At 37.7% G+C, this 27298-nt stretch overlaps 2 protein-coding genes across 2 annotated transcripts; one reads left to right on the plus strand and one right to left on the minus strand.

The window, feature by feature from the left end:
* The first annotated feature begins 6204 nt into the window (after positions 1 to 6204).
* On the plus strand, positions 6205 to 6990 carry LOC115970352 (secreted RxLR effector protein 161-like). Its single transcript, XM_031089997.1, has one exon. The coding sequence runs from the start codon at positions 6205 to 6207 to the stop codon at positions 6988 to 6990; it is 786 nt and encodes a 261-aa protein (XP_030945857.1).
* An 11863-nt stretch (positions 6991 to 18853) lies between these two features.
* LOC115970353 (glycine-rich cell wall structural protein) lies at positions 18854 to 20160 on the minus strand. The gene is made up of 2 exons (XM_031089998.1): positions 19322 to 20160; positions 18854 to 19229 (listed from the first exon to the last, which is right to left on the minus strand). The coding sequence occupies exons 1-2, from the start codon at positions 20158 to 20160 to the stop codon at positions 18854 to 18856; spliced, it is 1215 nt and encodes a 404-aa protein (XP_030945858.1).
* Between the last annotated feature and the right edge of the window lie 7138 nt (positions 20161 to 27298).

A 27298-nucleotide genomic window follows, 5' to 3' on the forward strand; every position in this document is an offset into this window, starting at 1 on the left:
TCATAGTAGTGTGAAATATATACTTTGTCTTAGCCTCGAGCTTTGCATTCCATGCGGAGAGTATTTGTTTCATGGTCCTACAAGAATGAATTACTTGGTTTATAGTAGTTTGATCAAACACCTTGTCTTAGCCTCGAGCTTTGCATTCCATGCGGAGGGTGTTTTGTATCATGGTACTACAAAATAAACTTGTTAAGGGGATGAAATGTGGCTATACATGATTCTAGACAATGGTATACACTAGTCTAAATATTATAGTATCCTCTATGCTGAGTCCTTACTAGAGGCCAAATGTAAAACGGCATATTATTAGTGTTTGATAAGAGTTATCATGATAGCACTAATAATGAGAAGAGTTCTCATTAAATCATAGTATTTAATGTTCACTCTATGCTGAGGGATATTAAATATGGGATTGGGTTGTCGTTGCATATATTATATTATGGTTTTGTTAAGATTCCATACTATATGTTTATATGCTAAAATGATAATGTTTGGTTTACTTATTATATTCATGTTTATTATTTTCAGATTTGAACATGGCATCATTTAGCCCACTTGTAACTATTCTTAATCAAAAAAACTGACTGGATCCAACTATGTTGACTGGAAAAGAAATTTGGACATAGTTCTCACAGCTGAAGAGCACAAATATGTGCTTACTAAACCATGTCCCAACTGTTGGGCGTTTCATCTGCGAAGACTATAACATATCAACTAAGATGATTTGTCTTGATCATGGAAGTGGAGACTTCTAGTTGATATGTTGATATGTTTTAAGAGTTAAGACATATTGAACTGGACCGCTGTGAGATTTATTATTCTCTTAACGACTGTCAAATGAATAATAAATCTCACGACTTATATTAACATGAACTCTTAATCCTAAGAGAATAATGGACCTGATCATGAGGTGTAGGTTGCTTTGATATATCAGGAGTAAGATCTAAAGTTATGGTCAAAACCTCAGTATGTTGAGCAGCCACATTTAGTGTTGATTGAACATGTATTCTCAAGATGGAATTCATAGTCTCTTAACGGAGATACAAAATATTCTCTTGAGATAAGTTTAATGGATTTGTTATTCAGAGAGTTAGGCCTAACCACTTTGGTAAGAAATTACTAAAATATATATTTATGAAATTGGATTTCATAAATATATGATGAATAACTTAAAAGGATTAAACCGGGTACTCAAGTATTAAAATGTAGTAATTTACAAAGTGGCAGTCTACATTTATGACTTTGTATTACTACGAATATTTTATGAAGGGGTTGCATGTACAATAAAGTCTTGAGATATAATTTATAGATAAGGCCTAGAGTGCAACTATATTTATATAGTAGTATTAAATATAGTTAATGGTAACTTTGGACTAGTCAAGAGTTGACAGAAAAGCTCAAGGCCCATTGGAGCTAGTATCTTATTGGTCCCTTTTGGTCCCACTCCAAGCCACATACTAGAGCTCAATTGGAAAGGCCCAAGAGGCTAGCCCAATCAGATAATCAGTTATTAAGAGAAAAACATAAAGATTTTTTAAGTAGTACAACTTGTATGAAATGGTGTATGTGAGTGTTGGACATTCTTGAATTCTCTCTTGAACAAATTCACATTACTGAATGAGAGACCACACATCTTGGGTGTTAGTGGAATTGGAGTGAAGATTAAAAGTATTCCCAAGTGCTTACAATCTTTGTTTTGAAATTCAACACACCAAGGTACACTCTCTTGTTCTTGTATTCTGAAATTTCATAGCACATGTTATCAATTTCGAATGAAGTAGATTCATTAATTTTCCGCGGCGCACATGTATTTTTCCATCAAATGGTATCAGTGCAGTCTTCAATTTCAAATTTTATAACATGTTTTGTGAATTTTGGAATTAGAAATTATAGTTTCATGTTGTTAGAAGATTACACATTTAATTTTCTGCATGGTTGTTGAAACTATGATTTGATAAAAACTGATATTGGTGTTATAATGTTGTTTAAATTTGAATTTAAGTATGTTAAATTGATCTTTAAGGCTATAGCATCAATGAAATTTAGTTTTGATATCATTCTCAGACTATCATGTTCGTATGTTAGTTGTTTGTTCAAGAAGAATCGTAGAAAACTGCCCTAGAAAATTTCTGGAAATTCGAGTTTCACGAGTTTCGATCGAACGAAAATCACTTTCGATCGATCGAGTGAACAATGATCAAACTTTTTAAATAGATTGATTTTCGATTGCTAGTCGATCGATCGAATTTGTTTTTTGATTGATCGAGAGGCAATCGAGTATCGATCGAACAAGTCAGGTGGTCAAGTTCCAATTTTTTTAATTTTTCCGATCAATCGAAAGGCACATTCAATCGATCGAAAGAAAGAAAATCAGAAATTTTTCTAAGTGTTTTCACATGTTTAAAGAGTAAGGCTATGTGTAATTAGATTATGCATGTTTTATAATTAAAAACCTTTCCTTTAACAGATCTAGTGGGAGAGAGATACAAGGGTTGGATCTCATGGCCTCCATTGTTGGTTTATTGTAGTGTGATTAAGCACCTTGCCTTGGCGTATATGCCTTGCTCCCTTCGGAGGGTGTTTAATTCATGGTACTACAAGTTAAACTTCTTAATGATGGATGATATGTGTTTTTACATTAAGAACGACTACGCTTCCGTGGAGTTACTTAATGACTCACATAGAATTCAGTCAATAGTATACACTAGACTATGTTTAATGTTAACCTCCCTTCGGAGCTATGTCATTATTACTTAGAGGCTGAAAGAAAAGCGGCAAATTATTTTTGTTTGGTAAGAGTTACCATGATAGCATTAATAATGAGAATAATTCTCACCTGATCATAGTGATTGGTATGCCTCGCTTCCGAGGAATATTAATTGCGGGATTGGGTTGTCGTTGCATATATTATATTATGGTTTTATTAAGGTTCCATACTATATGTTTATATGCTAAATTGATAATGTCCAGTTTACTTATTATATTCATGTTTATTATTTTCAGATTTGAACATGGCATCATTTAGCCCACTTGTAACTATTCTTAATCAAAACTAACTAACTAGATCCAACTATGTTGACTGGAAAAGAAATTTGGACATTGTTCTTACTGTTGAAGAGCACAAATATGTGCTTACTAAACCATGTCTTAGCTTTCCTTCATTAGATGCTCATCTTGAGGAAAAACAACGATATGATCGTTGGCAGAAATCTAATGAGATGGCCGAGTGCTACATCCTAGCATCTATTTCAAATGTTCTACAGCATCAAATGCAAGATGTGGAACTAGTTTCAGACATTATGCTAAGTCTGAAGGAGATGTTTGGTGAGCAAGGCCGTTCTGCAAGGCAAGAGACCATGAGGCAAATTTATAATACCAAAATGGCTGAAGGTAGTTCAGTAAGGGAGCATTTTCTTACAATGATCTCTAATCTGAATACATTGGAAGTTTTAGGTGCCGATATTGATGGAGAATCCCAAGTGGATATGATACTCCAGTCACTACCAGAATCATTCAAGGAATTCAAACTTAACTATAATATGAACAAAAAGATTTATACATTGTCTGAATTAATGAATGAATTGGTAGCAGTAGAAGGCATTCTTGGTACTTCCAATGTTGAAGCCAATATTGGTAAAGCTTCTACTTCTCAACCTAAGTCAAAAGGCAAGGGTAAGAAGAAGAAGAAGAAGAAGGACTTCACCAAGCAAGAGGGTAAACAAATTGCCTTAGGGGTTGCTGACAAAGGAAAGAAGATCAAAGGAAAGTGTTTCCATTGTGGTGAGAAAGGACATTGAGGAGGAATTGTCCAATATTTAAGGCTGCCAAGAATAAGGGTATGAATAATACATTCATTCTTAAAATATGTTTGGTACAGAATCCCACGGATTCCTGGTGTGTGGATTCAGGTTATACTAATCATATCTGCAATTCCTTACAGGGGTTCCAGGAGACCAGAAAGCTTAAAGAAGGGGAGTTGTTTCTTACTTTGGCTGATGGGAGCAAGATTCCAGTTGTAGCTGTTGGCATTTATAATTTATGTTTTGAATCCAGAGTTTTAATATTGGAAGATTGTTTGTATGTACCTAATGTTCATAGGAATTTAATTTCTGCTATTTACTTAGGTAAACATGGATATTGTGTTATCCTAAAAGATAATGTTGTAATAAAGAAGGATAAAGTATTTATCTGTTCTGGCAATATTGTGGATGGTCTTTATATTTTAACTCCTGATAAGCATGAATTACATAATTCTGAATTAGATAATAACTCTCATGTGGAATCATTAAAGAGAAAGTTTCCTTCTACTAGTGATGCATATCTTTGGCACTTATGTTTGGGTCATATTAATTCAAATAGGATTAAAAGACTGATCAAAAATGGACTTTTAGAACCCATGGACTTTGATGAGTTTCTAGTTTGTGAATCTTGTTTGGAAGGTAAAATGACCAAACGGCCTTTTAATGCAAAAGGTAGAAGAGCCCAAGATTTGCTAGAACTAGTGCATTCTAATGTATGTGGTCCTATGTCAACCCAAGCAAAAGGAGGTTATGAGTATTTCATCACTTTTACCGATGATTACTCAAGATATGGTTATGTGTACCTAATGAGACAGAAGTCCGAAGCCTTTGAAAAGTTCAAAGAGTTTGGGGCTGAAGTTGAGAATCAATTGGGTAAACACATAAAGAACATTCGATTTGATCGTGGTGGCGAATACCTTCTTGGGGATTTCAAGGATTACTTAACTCAAAATGGAATTGTATCCCAATTGGCTGCACCTGGAACTCCCCAGCAGAATGGTGTAGCAGAAAGAAGGAATAGGACTCTTTTAGAAATGGTTAGGTCCGTGATGAGTTACTCAACTTTACCGATTTCTTTTTGGGGTTATGCCTTAGATACAACAATACATCTTTTGAATTTAGTTCCATCAAAATCTGTTCCCAAAACACCCATGGAATTGTGGAGTGGGCATAAGCCTAGTATGAAATATCTCCACATTTGGGGTTGTCCTACACATGTGTTAAAAGGGAAGCCTGATAAATTGGAACCAAAATCAGAAGTGTGTTTGCTTGTAGGTTATCCAAAAGAAACTAGGGGTTATTTATTCTATAGTCGTAAAGATAACAAAGTTTTTGTTAGTACAAATGCTAAATTCTTGGAAAATGACTATATGAATAATTTTACTCCTAGATGCAGAGTTGTGTTGGTTGAAATAAATGAACCTGTAAGAGAACAACCAATGGATGAAACTAGGGATGATGTGGTTGTATTAGATACACCATAAGATACTACTCATGAGGTGTCTAGTACACAGGTGCCTCGTCGTAGTGGGAGAATTGTTCGGCCTCCTGTAAGATTCATAGGTTTAGGAGAAACTTATGAAGCTATCTCTGAAGAGGCTGAATCGGATCCATACACTTATGAAGAGGCAATGAATGATATAGATGCACATCATTGGATCCAAGCTATGAAATCTGAATTAGATTCCATGTATTCCAACCAAGTTTGGGATCTTGTAAAGGTGCCTAACGACATTAAACTTGTTGGTTACAAATGGGTTTACAAGAGGAAGAAAGGGATAGATGGAAAGGTTGAAACCTTTAAAGCAAGGCTAGTGGCGAAAGGGTATACACAAAAAGAAGGTATTGATTATGATGAAAACTTTTCTCCAGTAGCAATGCTTAAATCTATCAGAATTCTCTTATCCATTGCTGCTCATTTTGATTATGAGATTTGGCAAATGGATGTCAAGACTGCATTTCTTAATGGCAATCTTGAAGAGGAAATCTATATAATGAAATCGGAAGGTTTCATAGCAAAGAATCAAGAGCATATGGTATGCAAGTTGAAAAGATCCATTTATGGACTTAAGCAAGCATCTAGGTCATGGAACATTAGATTTGATCAAGCAATCAAATCATTTGGTTTTGAACAAAATCTTGATGAACCATGTGTGTACAAAAGACATCAAGATAAAGTAGTAATGTTCCTAGTGCTTTATGTTGATGATATTCTACTCATTGGAAATGATGTAGGAGTAATGTCATCAGTAAAGGTTTGGTTGTCAAACTAATTTGATATGAAGGACTTGGGTGAGGCTAACTTTATTCTAGGGATCAAGCTTTGGCGAGATTGCAAGAATAAGATGTTAGGCTTATCACAAGCTGGATATATATAGATAAGGTTCTAGAACGATTTAGCATGCAAAACTCCAAGAAAGGATTACTTTCTTTCAGACATGGAGTTCCTCTGTCTAATGACCAAAGGCCTAAGACTCAAGAGGAAGTAGATATGATGAGACAAGTTCCTTATGCTTCTGCAGTGGGAAGTCTCATGTATGTCATGCTTTGTACTAGACCAAATATCTGTTATTCAATTGGCATGGTCAACCAATATCAATCAAATCCAAGACCAAAACATTGGCAAGCTATAAAGCATATTCTTAAGTATCTTCGGAGAATGAGAGATTATATGCTTGTTTACCGTTGTAAGGATTTGATTCCCATTAGCTATATAGATTCAGATTTTCAATCGGATCTAGATTTCAGAAAATCCACTTTAGGATGTGTTTTCACCTTGGGAGGTGGAGCCATTAGTTGGAGGAGTATTAAGCAATCTTGTATTGCAGACTCCATCATGGAGGCAGAATATGTTGCTGCTTGTGAAGCAACAAAAGAAGCTATCTGGCTCAAGAAATTCCTTTCTGACCTTGGTGTAATGAGAATGGAGCAAGTTCTAATCACATTGTTTTGTGACAATAGTGGAACAGTTGCACAATCTAAAGATCGAAGGAATCACAAAAAAGGAAAGCACATTGAGAGGAAGTACCACATCATTAGAGATATTATTGCTCGTGGAGATGTGGTGGTAACAAAGATTGAAAGTGCAAATAATCTGGCAGATCCCTTTACCAAAACCTTGCCTCAAAGGACCTTCAAGACACATTTGGAGGGAATGGGAGTTAGATTAGTGCACAATAGTCTTTAAGGCAAGTGGGAGATTCTTAGGATTAGTACCCTTAAATCCTATTGTATGATGCTATGTATGATATTAAGTATGACTTAATATTATGATTAATAAATTTATTTTATTATTATCTGAAATAATGGCAACATGAATATTTGGATATTATCATATAGTCTATGAGATGCATAGTATGTGATTTAGTCACAGAAGATATAAATCACAAGTTCTTTGTAAACTCAGAATTTAGTTCGTAGTCGGTGATGAAATTGGGCGTTTCATCTGCGAAAACTATAACATATCAACTAAGATGATTTGTCTTGATCATGGAAGTGGAGACTTCTAGTTGATATGTTGATATGTTTTAAGAGTTAAGACATATTGAACTGGACCGCTGTGAGATTTATTATTCTCTTAACGACTGTCAAATGAATAATAAATCTCACGACTTATATTAACATGAACTCTTAATCCTAAGAGAATAATGGACCTGGTCATGAGGTGTAGGTTGCTTTGATATATCAGGAGTAAGATCTAAAGTTATGGTCAAAACCTCAGTATGTTGAGCAGCCACATTTAGTGTTGATGGAACATGTATTCTCAAGATGGAATTCATAGTCTCTTAACGGAGATACAAAATATTCTCTTGAGATAAGTTTAATGGATTTGTTATTCAGAGAGTTAGGCCTAACCACTTTGGTAAGAAATTACTAAAGTATATATTTATGAAATTGGATTTCAAAAATATATGATGAATAACTTAAAAGGATTAAACCGGGTACTCAAGTATTAAGATGTAGTAATTTACAAAGTGGCAGTCTACATTTATGACTTTGTATTACTACGAATATTTTATGAAAGGGTTGCATGTGCAATAAAGTCTTCGGATATAATTTATAGATAAGGCCTAGAGTGCAACTATATTTATATAGTAGTATTAAATATAGTTAATGGTAACTTTGGACTAGTCAAGAGTTGACAGAAAAGCCCAAGTCCCATTGGAGCTAGTATCTTATTGGTCCCTTTTGGTCCCACTCCAAGCCACATACTAGAGCCCAATTGAAAAGGCCCAAAAGGCTAGCCCAATCAAATAATCAGTTATTAAGAGAAAAACATACAGATTTTTTAAGTAGTACAACTTGTATGAAATGGTGTATGTGAGTGTTGGACACTCTTGAATTCTCTCTTGAATAAATTCACATTACTGATTGAGAGACCACACATCTTGGGCATTAGTGGAATTGGAGTGAAGATTAAAAGTATTCCCAATTGCTTACAATATTTGTTTTGAAATTCAACACACCAAGGTACACTCTCTTGTTCTTGTATTCTGAAATTTCATAGCACATGTTATCAATTTCGAATGAAGTAGATCCGTTAATTTTCCGCTGCGCTCATGTATTTTTCCATCACTACGCTCATGGTGGTAGTCCTCATCATATGAGAAAGACTCACTTGGAGGAGTTCTTGACCTACATCTATAACTACCATCCTCTTCATCGTCAGAAGAGAAGTCAGAATTAGAGGGAGTTCGCTTTCGTCGTTTGTGGCGCAACTTCCTCTTTAAATGATCAATCTCCAGCTGCATGGCTTTGATATTTTTCTCATGAGAAAGGTGACTCCAGCTTCGAGACTAGCTCCTGCTAGTATGGGTGGTATGCACACTAACCTCCCAGTCCCTCCTACATTCAAGATTAACAAAGTGATCTTGACGTTGAGACTCAATAAACTCCTCCAGATTCGGACCTAAACCTACCATAGTTGGAAGTAAAGATCACTACAGCACTTGAATTTCCCACAGATGGCGCCAATTGTAAGGACACAATTTGAGTCCCTAGTCCAAAGGATAAATGAACTTAGGCCCAAAAAATCCAATACAATGACTTTATAGAGAGTGGGTTGGAAAACTGGGGTTTAATGAATCGAGCAACAAGTAAAATGGATTTAGATGACAAGAAAATGAAGATAGATTGGTTTATTCTAAATACCTCGGCATAGTCTGAGGAGATCAGTTCTTATATATTTCTCTCAAGTTTGATTACAAGTTCATTTCATGATTGCTACAGTGTTTTCCTCTTAATTTCTTGATCTCCTTCTTTTAGGGCCGTCCTCCTAATTTATACTATTTCTCCTTTCTCATCTCTACCCTCCACGTGGACAGTAGATTGTTTGTATTGATCCTTGTCCCATCAACACCCTCTTGAAGTTTTTGGGGGTAGTTGTAAGGTTGAAAAACATTGTTCAGATATCACTTCCTTATTAATACGGCTAGAGAGTTAGCTACAGAGCATTTAATGTGGCGGTAGTAGTTTTCCCTTAGATATCTCCCAGCTTCCATCCCTCCTGTACGTTCATAATGCACGTCCTTATCAATAGAACTTCTTGAAATGTCACCCTGGATGATTGGACACACATTTTGATGTTTGCTTCATTTAGCCGAGGGGATATTCCTCCTCAGCCCACCTCCCCTAGCCTTTGCAGTCATAACTTGGTTATGAAGTTCAAAGTCTTACTTCTTCCTTACTATTGATCTATCCTCGGACCACTGAGCCTCCTCGGACAAGGCCCAAGGCCCAATATATATTTGGGCCTGCATCCCTACAATTACAATTTAATCATTTAAAGTAAAATATATCTTACCCATTTAATTTTTTATTTGAAGAAGCAATTGATGTCCAGTTTAAGATGGAAGAAACATTTGTGTCTCTCTTCATAACAACAACATTATAATAACCTAAGTGTCCGTTTGGCATGATTAATTTTGCCAACTTATTTTACTATTCAGTTTATTTTTGCTAATATTCATGGGTCTCACTACATTTTTTGTTACTATTTATGAGTCCCACTATACTATTCATGAGTCCCACTATGCTAATTTGGAGAATTGCAGCTGAGTTCTTGCTTACCAAGGACAATTTAGCTAGAGTTTTTGAAATTAGAGACGCTCTGTGTCCCCTTTGTAAGCTAGAAATTGAGTCCTCGATCCATCTTTTTGTTCTCTGCTTGGTGGCCAAGGCTATTTGGTTCAATAGTCAACAGGGGTGATGATGGAAGCCCTCTGGTTCTCCTCAGCCTTGGAACTCATCCAACTCTTTTCCTCTCCCCCTTTCATGGATTGTTTGAGTCTAGACCAAAAAACAAATGATTTAATGTTGTTTGGGGCTATTCTATATGATGGAATTTGAAAGTCAAGGAATCAAGTGTATTTCGAAAGCCCCTCCCCCCAAAGATGTGATGAAATTACCTTCCAAAGTAGGGAGGTCGTTTGCAAAATTTAAAAATTCCAGATTTGCTGGTGTGATTTATGTGAGCCTGGTGTCTTTAAATCAGCCGTACTCCCTAGGCGGTTTTCAGTTAAATTTAATGTAGATGTAGCGGTCAGTACGAAGTTTTCGTCTAAAGCTGTTGTGGTAAGAGACTGGAGAGGGGGGCCGGGTTGGTCTTCGCTTGCTTCCAAAAAGTGAATACCACTCTCCATCTCCAAGCTAAGGTTGAAGCAGTTAAATGGGCCTTGTGGCTGGCATCTAAGCTGGAGATTAAGGCCATTTATATTGAGATTGATTCCAAGATTTTTCATGATCCAAGCCAGCCCCCCTGGAGAATAAGATCCAGAATTGCTAAGATGCATAATCTGCTAGCTACTTTTTCTAATGTCTTTGTCTCTTGGATCCCTAGGATGGCCAATATGGCTGCTCTTTTTTCGCTCTTTTGATTTAGGTTGTTGTCCCCCTTGTTTTTGTTTCTGTTGTAAGGGCTGAAGCATGTTGCTACTGCTTGTAGTTGTGGTTGTTCTTCATTAAAAGTTTTAATATTCATAAAGAAATACCATAATATATGGTTTTTTTTAGAATGTAATGTACGGTAATTAAAACTTAGGTAAAAAATCAAAGCTGCCTTTCTTTTTAATTTACACCTATGAGCATTTTAACCCATTCATTTTTCTAATAGAAATTGGAAAACTGTGATTATGTTTTTTTTCTTCTCTAATCGGTAGTATTTTTAATCAACGGGTTTGTTTATCGATCAAGCCAAGACTTTTATGTACACCAGATAACGTATATATCTCTAATTGATGACAAAAATCTTGTTTTTGGTCTGTATATATATATAATTATAAATCATAGCATCTCTCAGAAATCTAAAACAAACCATTCTTTCTTCCAAAGTGTATATATAATATCAAACAATTCACATGCAAAAAATGTAATATATCCAATTTTTTTCATACATTTACTTGTTATTACTTTACTTCAACGTGTAGAGCTGTAAATTATATTGGATCCAAATACCATCATTGTTGATTAGTCAGGCAAAGGAAACTTCAAGTTAATATATAAAAACCGGGAGAATTATGGGGTTTCATATCGAAGATGAAATTTAGGAAATGTAGTATGGACTATGGAAAAGGGAATGTGGTGAAAGATATGGAACTTTTAAAAATTGTCCCACTGAGGCAGAGAAGCAACTAGATCGAATGTGAGCTTAGTTTACCAAAACGACGACCGAAACCTAGTGGTTACAGAAAAGGAAGGGGAGACAAGGGGGGAGACAGAAGAAGACAAAGAGAGAGAGATACCAATGTTGCCATTGACATGGTTATTTAAGCCACATAATAAGCCAATGATTTAGTATTGACTGTCAATTAGCACACATGAGCTTCTTCTTTTTCTTACTCTTTTTTTTTTTTTTTTTTTTAGAGAGTTTCAACTTATAATATTCACTTCTGATAATAGCTATTTATCATCAAACTAAGATACCAATCAATTTTTAGTGTAAGTCAACCATTAAAGGCTTTACTAGTTGAGCTAATTGGAACTCACAGCACACATCAACTTCTAATATTAAGTTACGTGCAATGTTAATTTCAAGAGAAATACCATATAAACAACAGTTTCATAGTATTTTCTTAACAAATTCAACATGATAGGTTGTTATTGGTTGTTATAAGTGGGAAAAAAAGTAATTTAAGTTGTGGATTTAAATTATAACCAATAACAATTTATCACATATAATTTGTTATGAAAATGTAGTGAACTTAGCACTTCTCTAATTTCAAATGTAAAATGTTAGTGATCCACTCGTTAATATAAATTGGTTTGTGAATGATGTTGAAAACAAAGTCAAAATTAAAGAATATATATATATATAAACAAAACAAAAAAAATAAGTAAAGTGGTACAATTTAAATTTCTTAGAACCAAAATGAAACAATCTCATAATTCTGAAAATCAATTTATTTTCTTTTTCATCTTCTCATTATTATCATTGTCTCCACATCATTGGAAACAAACATTTTATTGTTTAGTGAAGTCATATTTGAAAGCTCGAAAATGTGTTAAAAACACAAGAGCTATTTAGACCCCCAAATTAAAGTTACGGCTCGATAGATTTTACACTAACTTAACTTTAAGTGCGAAACAGTGTAAATGCGAGCAAATAAACAAACAAGCTATTCTAATCCATAATCAAGACAACAAAACAGTAAAATGGAATGTAAAAGAGTAGGGAAGAGAGATGCAAACACAAGATAACACATCGATGTGTTATCGAAGAGGAAACCGAAGAACTCGGCGAAAAACCTCTCCGCCGCCCTCCAAGCGGTAATCGATCCATTAGACAATCAATTAGGATACATGGATTAGCAAGAGACCCTCCAAGCCTAACCTACCCGATGTACCTAATCCCTCCAAGCTCCTACTCCAACAAGGCTTCTCGAAACCGTATCTTGTCTAGCTCTCCGGATCCCGCAACAAGCTCCATGTTGCATCTACCATCCTTGGCTTCTTCCAATGCTTCCCAGCAACACCAAAACCTCACATGACACTCTGAAAGGGTGTGGTAAGTATTTGGACTATCAACTTCTCAATGGTATGGAAATGGAGATGTAGGAGTTGAGGAAAATCCACATGTGTAGAGGATTGTGGGTATAACAATCTCTAACTCTCAAGGTGTTTGGCTAACGTTTTCTCTTAGAAGCTCTCATCAATATTTGTGGGTAATGAGGGTATAAATAGTGTAGGCACAGAAAGTGTGTATTGTTGGGTTACACGTGTGAGTGAAGTCCCACATTGAATAAAAATAAGAAGAATGAGTAGTTAATATAATATAATTGAGCAAATACCCATTGGATTTAGGCCTTTTAGGTTAAAGTGTGTCTCTATATATTATATTAATTACTCAAAGAAGCTTCTCAAGGTGTTTATCTCCGCGACAACTAGTATCAGAGCCTAGAGTTAGGTTTGAGTGGGAGCAATGGTAGAGGAAGTAAGAAAGGCATCCGGAATAGAAAAGTTTGATGGCATAGACTTCGTGTATTGGAGGATGCAAATTGAAGATTATCTCTATGGGAGGAAATTGCATCTACCGCTTTTGGGGACAAAACCTGAGACTATGAAGGCTAAGGAATGGGCGCTTCTTGACAGACAAGTTCTGGGAGTTATTAGGTTAACTCTCTGTTGCACACAATGTTGTAAAGGAGAAGACCACAACAAATCTGATGAAGGCTTTGTCTGGTATGTATGAAAAGACGTCAGCAAACAACAAGGTGCATCTGATGAAGAAACTGTTCAATTTGAAGATGGCAGAGAATACATCAATTGCACAACATCTAAACGAATTTAACACTATCACAAATCAATTGTTGTCTGTAGAAATTGATTTTGATGATGAGATTTGTGCTCTAATCGTCTTGGCTTCTTTACCAAAAGGTTGGGAGGCAATGAGGATGGCAGTAAACAATTCTACAGGAAATGAAAAGCTCAAGTACAATGATATACGAGATTTAATTATGGCTAAGGAGATTCGCAGAAGAGATGCAGGTGAAATCTCAAGATCTGGTTCTACCCTAAACCTTGAGACAAGAGGCAGAGGTAATGACAGAAATTCAAATTGGGGCAGATCAAAATCCAGAAATTCTAATCCGAACATAAGTAAATCTAGATCAGGCCAACAAGTATAATGCTGGAACTGTGGGAAAACAGGTCACTTTAGGAGGCAATGCAAAAGTCCTAAGAAGAAGAATGAAGATGATTCTGCAAATGTTGTAACAGAAGAGGTACAGGATGCATTACTTCTTGCAATAGACAGTCCACTTGATAATTGGGTTTTGGACTCAGGAGCTTCGTTTCATACCACTCCACATCGAGAAATCATACAAAATTATGTTGCAAGTGATTTTGGTAAGGTGTATTTAGTTGATGGTTCAGCCTTAGATGTTGTAGGTATGGGAGACGTTTGGATATTTTTGCCTAATGGATCTATTTGGTTACTGGAGAAGATTCAACATATTCCTGACCTAAAAAGGAATCTGATTTCTGTTGGACAACTTGATGATAAAGGACATGCAATACTATTTGTTGATGGTACTTGGAAGGTTACAAAGGGAGCTAGGGTATTGGCTCATGGAAAGAAGACTGGTACTCTATATATGACCTCAAGTCCAAGAGATATAATTGCAGTTGCTGATGCAAGTACTGATACAAGCCTATGGCATCGCAGACTTGGTCACATGAGTGAGAAAGGGATGAAGATGGTTAAAAGGAAAACTACCAGAATTGAGGTCCATTGATTTTGACATGTGTGAAAGCTGCATCTTAGAAAAGCAGAAAAATGTGAGTTTCTTGAAAACTGGCAGGACACCAAAGGCTGAAAAATTGGAGTTAGTACACTGATTTGTGGGGGCCTTCTTCGGTTGCATCCCTTGGAGGTTCAAAGTACTACATCACTTTTATTAATGACTCAAGCAGAAAGGTATAGGTCTATTTTCTGAAAAATAAATCTGATGTATTTGAAACTTTTAAGAAGTGGAAGGCCATGGTTGAGACAGAAACAAGTTTGAAAGTAAAATGTTTGAGGTCAGATAATGGAGGAGAGTACATAGATGGAGGGTTCAGTGAGTATTGTGCTGCATAGAGAATTAGGATGGAGAAGACCATTCGTGGGACACCACAGCAAAATGGTGTGGCTGAACGCATGAACAGAACTCTCAATGAGCGTGCTAGGAGTATGAGCGTGCTAGGAGTATGAGGTTGCATGCTGGACTACCAAAAACTTTCTAGGCTGATGCTGTTAGCACTGCAGCTTACCTAATAAACCGAGAACCATCAGTTCCTATGGAGTTCAAACTTCCTGAGTAGGTTTGGAGCGGTAAAGAAGTAAAGTTTTTACATTTAAAAGTTTTTGGTTGTGTTTCTTATGTTCATATTGATTCTGATGCTCGTAGTAAACTTGATGCAAAGTCTAAAATATATTTTTTCATTGGCTATGGTGATGAGAAATTTGGCTATAGGTTTTGGGATGAACAAAACAAGAAAATCATCAAAAGTAGAAATGTGATATTTAATGAGCAGGTTATGTACAAGGACAGGTCAACTGTAGTGTCAGATGTTACAGACATAGATCAAAAGAAATCTGAGTTTGTCAACTTAGATGAATTGACTGAAAGTACTATCTAGAAAAGGGGTGAAGAAGATAAGGAGAATGTAAATTCACAGGTAGATCTGAGTACACCTGTAGCTGAAGTCTACAGATCTTCTAGGAACATTAGACCTCCACAACGTTATTCACCCTCTCTAAATTATCTCTTGTTGACTGATGGTGGTGAGCTAGAGTGTTATAATGAAACCTTGCAAGATGAGAATTCAAGCAAGTGGGAGTTAGCCATAAAGGATGAGATGGATTCCTTGTTGGGGAATCAGACATGGGAACTAACCGAATTACCAGTAGGAAAGAAGGCTTTGCACAATAAGTGGGTATATAGAATAAAGAATGAGCATGATGGTAGTAAACGTTACAAGGCCAGATTAGTTGTTAAAGGGTTCCAACAGAAGGTGGGCATTAACTACATAGAGATATTTTCTCCAGTTGTGAAGATGTCAACAATCAGACTGGTATTGGGAATGGTGGCTGCAGAAAACTTACATCTTGGGAAATTAGATGTGAAGACGGCATTCCTTCATGGTGACTTGGAGGAAGACCTTTACATGATTCCGCCAGAAGGGTTCAGTGTTCAGGGACAAAAGAATCTAGTCTGTAAACTGAGAAAGAGCTTGTATGGCCTAAAACAAGCTCCTAGACAGAGGTACAAGAAATTTGACAGTTTTACGTATTGAATTGGGTTCAAGAGATGTGAAACTGATCACTATTGCTATGTTAAGTCTTTTGACAATTCTTACATCATATTACTGTTGTATGTGGATGATATGCTTATTGCAGGGTCTAGCATTGAGGATATTAATAATCTGAAGAAGCAATTGTCCAAACAGTTTGCAATGAAGGATTTGGGAGTTGCAAAGCAAATCCTTGGTATAAGAATCATTAGAGACAAGATTAATGGTACATTGAAGCTTTCACAGTCAGAGTATGTGAAGAAAGTTCTCTGCAGGTTCAACATGAATAAAGCTAAACCAGTGAGCACACCCTTGGGTAGTCATTTTAAACTAAGCATAGAACAGTCACCGAAGACAGAAGAAGAAAGGGACCATATGAGCAAGGCTAATGGTACATTGAAGCTTTCACAGTTAGAGTATGTGAAGAAAGTTCTCAGCAGGTTCAACATGAATGAAGCTAACCAGTGAGCACACCCTTGGGTAGTCATTTTAAACTAAGTAAAGAACAGTCACCGAAGACAGAAGAAGAAAGGGACCATATAAGCAAGGTGCCCTATGCCTCAGCTATTGGTAGCTTAATGTATGTTATGGTGTGTACAAGGCCAGACATTGCACATGCAGTGAGAGTTGTGAGCAGATTCATGAGTAGGCCTAGAAAGCAGCATTGGGAGGCAGTTAAGTGGATTTTGAGATATCTGAAGGGTTCATCAGATACATGAACTTTGCTTCATAGGTGCAAGTTTAAAACTGCAAGGTTATGTAGATAATGATTTTGCTGGTGATATTGATAGTAGAAAGAGTACTACTGGGTTTATTTTTACTCTAGGTGGTACAACTATATCATGGGCTTCAAATCTACAGAAGATTGTTACTTTGTCTACTACAGAAACTGAGTATGTTACAGCAACTGAAACTGGAAAGGAGATGATTTGGCTACATGGTTTCTTAGATAAATTGGGTAAGAAGTAGGAGATGGGCATTCTACACAGTGACAGTCAGAGTGCAATCTTTCTTGCCAAAAATTCAGCTTTTCATTCAAAGTCGAAGCATATACAAACAAAATACCACTTTATTTGTTACCTTGTTGAAGATAAGCTGGTAATACTTGAGAAGATTTGTGGATCTAAGAACCTGACAGACATGTTGACTAAGGGTGTCACTATTAAAAAGCTGAAGCTGTGTGCAGTTTCAGTTGGCCTTCTAGCTTGAGGACAGGAGGATGAGTTGATGTTAGTGATTGTGTTTTGGAGGATTACGGTTGATGTTGGTGATTGAACTAGTCTCCAAGTGGGAGATTTGTTGGGTTTTGTGGAGCCTAGTTGTGTTTGATCCAGTTGACAACCCAACTCGAATAATGTTGCGTGGTTTTTAATGGGAGATTTTCTGACGCTTAGTCGATGGAGCAGAGGCTTAGGCTGATAGGTCCAAGCCGAAGCGCTCATAGACAAGCCTACTGGGGTCTATGGGCAATGCCCCCGAGAAAAATTTTTGGCTCGTTTTGTAGCCCATTATGAATCCTGTGTGCAGGATGTAGAAAATGCAATTTTGTGATTAGGATTTGTTGTTGTCGTGTTTCTTCAGTGAGAGAAAACAGTAGCCTCACTTTGTACTTTTCCCTGATAATAGTGAAATCCCTGCAACTCCGTGGATGTAGGCAAATTGCCAAACCGCGTAAATACTGTCTTTGTGCATGTGATTGTTTTTCTTTGGCATGTGTTTTCTCTATTTTTTTTTGTTTCTTACAGGTTGGGTATTTTGGTTAATTCCCTACAACTGGTATTAGAGCCCATAGTGGTGTGGGGCAAATGTGGCAAGGTTATCGAGATTCCTTTTATAGTTGGAGCGGGAACAGGGTGTGTGTACTTGAAGCCCTTTCACAAATGAAGCAGGGCGGGTCCCTTTCACAGTTAAAGCGGGGACGGTATATTACACCAAGCAAACCCATAAAGTCCACACAAACGATCTTGGAAAAGGCCCAACAAAGAAGTATTATTGCTAATGGTGCTAGATAACGATAAGGTGCAGGATTCCCTTGGAGGATAAAAGATGTGCGGGGTTGACACATGAAGGCCCATGGATGATGCACTAGTGAAGGAAAAAGTCAATTAGGCAAAGGGGAGTAAGTAGGACTTGTTCATGGCTCACAGAGAGGTCTTGAAGCTCATAGAGAAGTAGACTCACACGTGAGGAGGAGATTGTTGGATTACACGTGTAAGTGAAGTCCCACATTAAACAAAGATAAGAATAATGAGTAGTTAATATAACATAATTGAGCACATACCCATTGGGTTTAGGCCTTTTGGGTTAAAGTGTGTCTCTATATATTATATTAATTACTCAAGGAAGCTCCTCAAGGTGTTTATCTCCTCGACATGTATCAGAATTGACAGTCTGGCAAAACAGAATGTCTCGTGGGAAGGCCTTACCCGCGAGATACTCGCAAAACACAGTTGTCTCCATCCTGTCCTGACTCTTCGCATTCCAGCATGTGCAAGTCACATGGGTCACTTCGCGGGATGCTTAGTCACGAGATACCCTCGAAAACTCTTCAGTCTTCAATTGCTTAAGTCTTCACACACACTCTCTCTATCACACAACCCTTATAATCAAATCCCACAATAAATATAGGGTACAAAAGATTGAATAAAATTACAATCAAATTTGGCACGGAATTAAAGCCAACAAAACATATAGTTGTGAATTACAACTTTACAATATTTATGGGCATGCATGCATGTCCTATGTCGTACGGTTACAATGATCCTGAAAGATTTGGAATTTTAGAATATACCACCACCAGCAACCCCTCCACCAACACCACCACTTGTTCCTCCTCCAATGCTAGTCCATCCACCTGCACCACCATTGGCACCTCCTCCAATGCTAGCACCACCACCTGTACCTCTTATGATGCCACTATTTGTGCCTCCACAAACAACTTCAGGCACAGCACCAACTACGCCTTTGCTTGCACCACCGCCTGAGCCTCCTCTGATGCTACCGTTTGTGCTTCCACCAACAACTCCAGGCATAGCACCAACTACGCTTCCACTTGCACCACTATTTGGGCCTCCCCTAATGCTACCTTTTGTGCCTCCACCAACTCCTGACACAGCACCAGCTACGTCTCTGCTTGCACCACCACCTAAAGCTCCTCTAATGCCACCGTTTGTACCTCCACCAACAATTCTAGGCACTGCACCTGCTACGTCTCCGCTTGCACTGCTTGGGCCTCCTCTGATGCCAACATTTGCACCTCCACCAACAACTCTAGCACAGCACCAACTACTCCTCCTCTTGCACCACCAGTTGGGCCTCCTCCGATGCCACCGTTTGTGCCTCCACCAACAACTCCAAGCACAGCACTTGCTACGCCTCCGCTTGCACCACCGCCTAGGCCTCTTCTAATGCCACTATTTGCTCCTCCACCAACAACTCTAGGAACAGCACCAACTACTCCTCCGCTTGCACCACCTCTTGGGCCCCTTCCGATGTCGCCGTTTGCACCTCCCCAAACAACTCCAAGCACATCACCAGCTACGCCTCCACTTGCACAACTGCCTAGGCCTCCTCCAACACCACCGTTTATGCCTCCACCAACAACTCTTGGCACAGCACCAACTACTCCTCCCCTTACACCACTGCTTAGGGCTCCTCCACTTGCACCACCACTTAGGCCTCCTTCGATGCCACCGTTTACGCCTCCACCAACTCCAGGCACAACACCTGCTACGCCTCCGCTTGCACCATCGCTTGGGCCTCTTCTGATGCCACCATTTGCACCTCCGCCAACAACTCCAGGCACAGCACCAGATACACCTCCGCTTGCACCACTGCTTGGGCCTCCTCCAATGCCACCATTTGCACCTCCACCAACAACTCCAAACACAGCACCAGCTACGCCTCCACTTGCACCACCACCTGGGCCTTCTTCGATGCCACCTTTTACACCTCCACCAACAATTCCAGGTACACCACCAGCTACGCCACCGCTTGCACTACCACCATTTGTGTCTCTTGCAACAACTCCATTTACATCACCACTTACAAGTTTTTGCGCTTCTGACATCTCCACTACTACTGTCATCACTATCAATAATGTCAAAGCAAACACGCCAACTCTTCCTAAAAACTTACCCATCTTTCTGTCAAAATGAATTCAAGTTGCAAATACTATGGAAAATTAAATATTTGAATTGCATGGAACATTTGTTTAGTAGGATTTCTATTTATAGAAAAATATTTTGATTTAGGAATTAAGACAGCATTAATTAATGTAAAGTTGAAAGCAACCTGAAATTTCTGCATGTTTTGGACATGAGTTGCTTGATGGTCACAGCAAGTCCAACCCGTAATTACTTGTGTCTAGCTAATCACTAAATAAATGGTGCCCGCTATTAGAGATTGATATTCTAGCGACCTTGTCACAGTTAGGCATCAGTAATCTAGTGAGATCCTCAGTTGAAAAACACTAAAGATACTCACAATTTTAATACATAAACTTTATCATTTGACCTCATAATAAATGTAATTGAGATTACATTCAAAAAATTCAATGGTCCCCTATACTTTTTTTTTTTTTTTTGGCTGAATAAACTCAACCTATACTTAATGACAATTTTTTGGCCAACTTTATAGTGTGCTGAGCCGCCTTTAATTTATAGTGAAAAAGGAAACGTATACAAGAAGTTAAAATTTTAAGGGATAAAACCCTTTTTCGTCCCTACATTTTCACACGATTCTCACTTTGGTCCCTAACCTTTTTTTTCACCGATTTTAGTCCCTATCCTGAAAAACGCGTCTCATTTTTGTCCCTGCCGTTACATCAGAGACGGAATTTGCACAGCTGGCAAACGGCATAAGTTAAAAACATTAAATATTGTCCACTTAAGCCACGTGGCAATCAAACCCCAAAGCAACTAAAACTAAAACTAACAAAAAACACCGTAGGACCTAATAGACTAACTAAAAAACATAAAACTAACAACTTTACCCTAACCTAGCTCAAATCACCACAGACCACAAAAAAAAAAAAACCCCAAATCATCAAGCACAAAAACCCCCAAATCAGCAAGCACAATCCCTAACCTCTTACCCAGATAGCTTCAGAGTGATTGTAGCAGCTTCGTGTTTGTGAAGGTTTTATCTTTGTTTCTATCTCTGTTTCACTCTGTCTCTCTCTCATTATGTCTCACTCTCTCTCTCATATGAATGCTCTTTTTAAGTGCTGGGTAATCGGTCTGGGTCTTAATCTCAGCTTTTGGGTTTTGAGGATTTGGGAATTTTGAGATGTTGTGTTTTGTTTTTGTTCTTGCTCTGGGTAATTGATCTGCGTATCTATTTCTCTTTCTCACACTCTCTCTCTCTTCCTGTCTCTAGGACTGATATCGGGTTAGGTCGGGTTGGTTTTCCAGCCACCCGCAACCCGACCCAATAACAATCGGGCTTATCAAGGAGAAACCCGACCCAACCCGAAAATTGCGGGTCTCGGGTCGGGTGATCGGGCATTGGGTCGGGTCTATCTCTTTTTTTTTTTTTTTTTTGTGCACAAATTGTGTGAAGGTGAAACTGTGAAAGGCCTAAAGGAACATTGAAATAGCCACCACTTTAATGAGTTATTAATGGGGAAAAAATTACTTACCCTATTACTCAAACTTGCCATTTAAAAGTTGTCATAGTTTTATTTTTATTTTTTAACTTCCATGTTTGAAGGATCTCCACTTTTTATGATAATAAATGTTAATTCTTTTTTTTTTATCAAGTTAATGCATGTCTGTTTAGGCAATATTTTATTGAAATTATTTTACTTATTTAGTTATCAAGAAGCATTTTCAACATGCAAATATCAACAGTGCCATGGAAATCAAAATCCCAAATTTGTCATGTGTTTCTGACTCTTATTTTTCTTTCATTACATTGATAGGATTCTCAAAAGTCAAAATCAATTCAAAACACATACCTTTTTAATAGAGAGAAATTCAACATGCAAATTTAGTAGTTGTTTAGGAAATATTTTATTGAAATTATTTTACTAATTTAGTGATTTACATTAATGTGAAAAATTAAATTCAATAATTTATTTATTGTCATATAGGCTTAATGAGAAAATAAAATTTACCATTTTTGTTTACAACAGCACTAGGCTTAGTTTGGAAATATACTTTCCAATAAGAAACAAGATCCTTGATATAATTAGGACTGAAATAAAATATTTTTTGAACAACAATTTGACTTCACTATGGAAAATATTATTGTTAGAGTTATTCCTTTTTTGCAAATTCCAATTATTTTATTATCATTTTAACCTTCATTTGGATGGAAAGTATTGTCATTAGAAAATTATGCTACAATAAACTAAATTATGCTAAAAATCAACACTTGACATTGAAAATTACGGAAAAGATCTATTAAAAATATTAAATAGTAGAGTTAATATATGGAAACTCATTAAAGACTATTGAAAACACCCTTTAAACAATAAATTAAGAATATTAAATTCCATTATCCAATTAGGTGCTAAGTCTAACTAATGAGTATGGAATAGTATCATTTTCTTATTTGTTTCTATCATCATAAATACAGTCCTATTTTCTCTAGCATAACCCAAAAAAAAAAAAAAACTACATATCTCTCTCCTTCTCTCTCTCTCTTGGGCCTGTATCATATTTTTACTAAAAATAGTACAAGATTCTGAACCATAGTTTCATGCTTGTTTGATACATTAGTTGTGTGTGTGGGGTTTTTTTTTTTTAAGATCGGTCGAGTCGGGTTGGACCCGAAACTGACCTGAACCCAAGGAAGACTCGAATATTGGACCCGAACCTGACCCAGGCATCCATTCAACCCGCTCAAGACCCTTCAGGTCAGGTCGGGTCAGTCGGGTGGGTTGTGTTGGCTAGGTCTATGCTCAGTCCTACCTGTCTCCCTTTATAGCTTTTGTAGTGGACATAATATTGACTATGATAGTGGAATATTTTTGGGATTTGCATTGTTTGGATGTTTGTTGTGTGTTACTTTTGTTTATAGCTTTTGGTATTTGCAGTTGTGTTTGTTTTACTTTTGTTTATCAAGGACCACAATATTGACTGTGATAAACAATGGAATATTTTTGTTGGTATTTGCATTGTTTGTCTAGGTCCATGTGTTCCCTTTGTCATATTGTATGTTTTTTTAATTTGTTTATTAGTTTATTAGCCTAACAAAGTATTATTAATTTCAGAAAGTGAATATCTGTTTTCATTTTGTTTTCTTTCCGTGACTTGCATGCAGGATGGACGAGTGTTTTACTCTGCATGTCCACCATAGTGGGCATTTTACATGGGACCCTCAAGCTTATGTGGGAGGGACAGTTGATATAGTGGAAAACTGTGATCTAGATAAGTGGTCAAAAGTAGAGATCGAGAGTATCTGTAGGGATTTTGGGTACACTACAGTGGATAAGTTATGGTTTAAAATGCCTGGTGTGAACCTAGAGCAGGCACATTTCCTTGAGGTGGTTGATGATGACGCTACTATGTTTATGACCGACTTGGTGAAGGGATATGGGGACATTCATGTCTTTGTGGAGCATCTAGTGAATGAACCAGTTGAGTTACTAGTGGAGGATTTAAAGCCCTTAGCTGTTAGACCACCTAGTAGTGAACCAAGAGGAGTAAATGAAGATGTGGTTTATTATGTTAGCAGTGACAGTGAGCTTCAGAGTGATCACTTTTATGAGTATGCTGAGTATGAAGAGGATAATGATAATGAGAATGATGATGGAGAGTATAGAGCTGATTTTTCACAATTTGGAGGCCATGATAATGCTGAAACAAATAATGTTGATGAAGAGTATAGACCTAATTTTTCACAGTTTGGAGGCCATGATAATGCTGAAACTACTAATGTTGACCATGGTGACCAAGTTTGGGCTAGAAGGGCTGGCAAAGCACCAGTTGTTGATGACCAAGTTGAGGAGAGAAGTGAGGCTAAGGGGAGTGACTTAGAAGAAAAGCCATAAATGCAACCAATAGACATTGGTGAAGATAGTACTGATAGTTGGGACAATCAAGCTAAAGATGATGAGGTTGAATCAGGACAAATGGGTGGTGGTGTCATGAATTCTGACTATGAGAGTGAGGAGCTGCATAGCCTTGATGAGAGTTCATCAAGTAGTGAGCATTGTGAAGTTTCAAGTGATGGTGAAATCCCTACTGCTAAGGTTGACAATTCTATTAGGAGGAGCAGATACCCAATCTTTAGGCCAATAGCCAAAACTGAGAACCTTAGGTTTGAGAAGGATATGTTGTTCCTCTCACCTAAACAATTTAAAGATGTTATGACTGATTATGCAGTCCATGGTGGGTGGGGTGTAACATTTGTGAAAAATGACTTGGTGAGAGTGAGAGCCCAATGCCAGCCAGGGTGCAATTTCGTTGCCTACCTTGCAAAGGTGCCAAGGGAGAAGAGTTATAGATTGAAAACACTTAACATGGCTCACACATGTATCAGAAGTTACAGAAATCCAAGGTGCACAGCATCATACATTGGGAAGAAGTTAATGAAAAGGGTTAGGAGACAGCCTGACATAAGGCTCAAGGATATTCAGGAAGCTGTGCATGAGAAGTATGTGGTTAACATAAGTGCAAGCAAGGCAAGTAAGGCTAGAGAGAAAGCTCAAGAAGCTGTTGTGGGGCCCACACTGCACAGTTCAACCAACTGTGGGAGTATTGTGATGAGTTGAGAAGGTGCAGTCCTGGGAGCATCGTTTTGGTGAAGGTGCATACTTATAATGATGGTGATTTGGTAGCGAAGCATGACTTGGCAATTGGGTTGCCATATTTTGAAAGAATCTACATTTGCCTGGAGGGTTGCAAGAAGGGCTTCTTGGCAGGGTGCAGGCCAATCATTGGTCGAGATGCATGCCATCTGAAGACCAAGATAGGTGGTCAACTGATGTGTGCTGTTGGCAAAGATCCCAATGATGAGTACTTCCCCTTCGCATATGCAGTAGTCGAAGCTAAAACCAAGGACTCTTGGACCTGGTTTCTTAATTTATTGCTTGCTGACATAGGAGATAGCAAAACATGGGTGTTCATATCTGATCAACAGAAGGTTTGGTTTCTTAATATTTATTGCTAGCTGAATTGTGTTTTTATTGCTTGTTGTATTAATATTTATTGCTTATTGAATTAATATTTATTGCTTTGCAAGGGTTAGTGAATGCATTTCTTGACAATTGGCCACAGTACGAGCATAGGATTTGCTGCAGACATTTATACAATAACTTGCGAAAGAATCATCCTGGTGTCATTATTAGAGACCTTTTTTGGAAAGCAGCCAAGGCTACCTATCAACAAGCATGGGAGAGGGCAACGAATAAGCTAAAGGAGGTGGATGAAGATGCATTCAAATGGCTACAGTCTCACTTAACAACTATCTAGGCTAGGAGCATGTTCAGAAGTGATGGCCAGAGTGACATTGTCTTGAACAACATGTGTGAAAGCTTCAACAGCAAGATACTTAAGTTCAGGAGCAAACCTATAATCACCATGGTAGGCAATCTACTCAGTTTCAACACTTTCTCTAACGATCCATAGACCAGTGTACATTAAGTAATGATTAATTCTCCCTTTCTCTATATGTGCTTGCTGCTTGAGTGCATTAGGCTTTATCTAATGACTAGATTTCAAGCAAATAGGCAAATGATTATGAAGGTGGAATCTGAGTTGTGTCCTAAGATAAGAAAGAGATTATATAAGGAGAAGTTAGCATGCAGCAAGTGGTTAGCATGTTGGGCTAGTCATACCAAGTTTGAAGTGAAGAATGGGCTGGAGAGTTTCACTGTGGACTTGGAAGAGAAGAGTTGTAGCTGTAGGAAGTGGGACATAACTAGCATACCATGTTGCCATGCCATTTCCTATATCTTTTTCAACAGGGAAGATTCTGAAAAGTATGTCAATGCTTGCTACAAAAGTACTACCTACATTGATTGCTATGACCCCATTATAGAGCCCATCAATGGCCAGAATATGTGAAGACCTAGTGGATTGCCACCTGTGCAGCCCCCTATCAAGAGAAGACCTCCTGGCCAGCCTAAGAAGAAGAGGGCACTGGAGCCTGATGAACCTAGAAGTCACAGAAAAAACAAAGGTGTAGGCATCTCAAAACAATGCAAGGCATGTGGGAAATTAGGCCACAACAGGAAGAGCTGCAAGGGAGAAGTAGGAGGGAACTCCTCCCTGCCTGAGAGTGCATCCCAAGTCAGCAAGACCACTAGGAGGGTAAGTATACTACTTAGACTTAGATATCTGTGTTGTTTTGTTTTTCAGTAGGCAGCTTATTAATTGCTATTGTGATTGTGCTTGTGCTTGCAGGCAGCCAAGGATGGTCATGCAAACAGCCCAGTTGTAGGCAGTACACAACCAAGCTCTACTAATGATGTGACCACAACTACACCTCCACCCTCCACTGATAACCAATCCAATCCAAGACCAAAAAGACAGAGGAAGAGAAGTGCAGTCACCACTGAGACCTTGCATGCATCTAGGAATGTAGCAAGGTATATGGCAACAATGAGATCTGCTAGAAGGTAGCAAGCTGAAGCAAGACCTTTTTTTGCTATATGTTGACAGCCAAAGTTGATTTTTTTTTTTTTTTTTTTTTGAGAAAAAAGTTGACCAAGTTGATATGTGTATGTAATTGCCAGGCCTTTTTTGTATGAACCATCCTGGTGTACTTATATAATGGCTGACCAAGTCCTTTTTTTGTAAATGTGCTGGGTAGACTTTGTCCCATATTTTGTAATTATTGATACAGCAAAAACTGTCATTGGTGTTAATTAGTGATCATTAGTGTTAATTGGTGTTAATTAGTGTTAATTAGTGATCATTATTGTCTATTCATTATTGTGAAGAATATTTAATTCTTGTTCAGTTGAAGCAGATGATTTAAAGAAGTTCAAAGAATCTTCTCGGACTCTTGGTCAGGAGGTGATTGATCTGAAGGCCAAACTCAGTGGGATGACTCACCAAACCAATGAGTTGGTGAAGAAGAATGTCAATCTGAAGTCTGAGGTGGCAGCGCTTCATGAGCATATGGACAAGGTGAAGGAGGAGGTCATTAAGGAGTACCAAATGTCCCAACCTTATTTCAATCAAAATGGGGGTAATGGGGACAGCTTCAAGGACTTTCGCAAGCAAGTTGTCCTCATGTTCCTAAATTTGGACATCTTTCAGACCCAGATT

The sequence above is a fragment of the Quercus lobata genome, chromosome 12, assembly GCF_001633185.2.
Source record: "Quercus lobata isolate SW786 chromosome 12, ValleyOak3.0 Primary Assembly, whole genome shotgun sequence".
NCBI lineage: Eukaryota > Viridiplantae > Streptophyta > Magnoliopsida > Fagales > Fagaceae > Quercus > Quercus lobata.

Coding starts and splice junctions, on each gene's coding strand:
- LOC115970353 (XM_031089998.1), bottom strand. CDS start 20,160: ATGACAGTAGTAGTGGAGATGTCAGAAGCGCAAAAACTTGTAAGTGGT. Junction 19,230..19,321: donor TTGTTGGTGGAGGTGCAAAT/GTTGGCATCAGA, acceptor CGGTGGCATTAG/AGGAGCTTTAGGTGGTGGTG.
- LOC115970352 (XM_031089997.1), top strand. CDS start 6,205: ATGCAAAACTCCAAGAAAGGATTACTTTCTTTCAGACATGGAGTTCCT.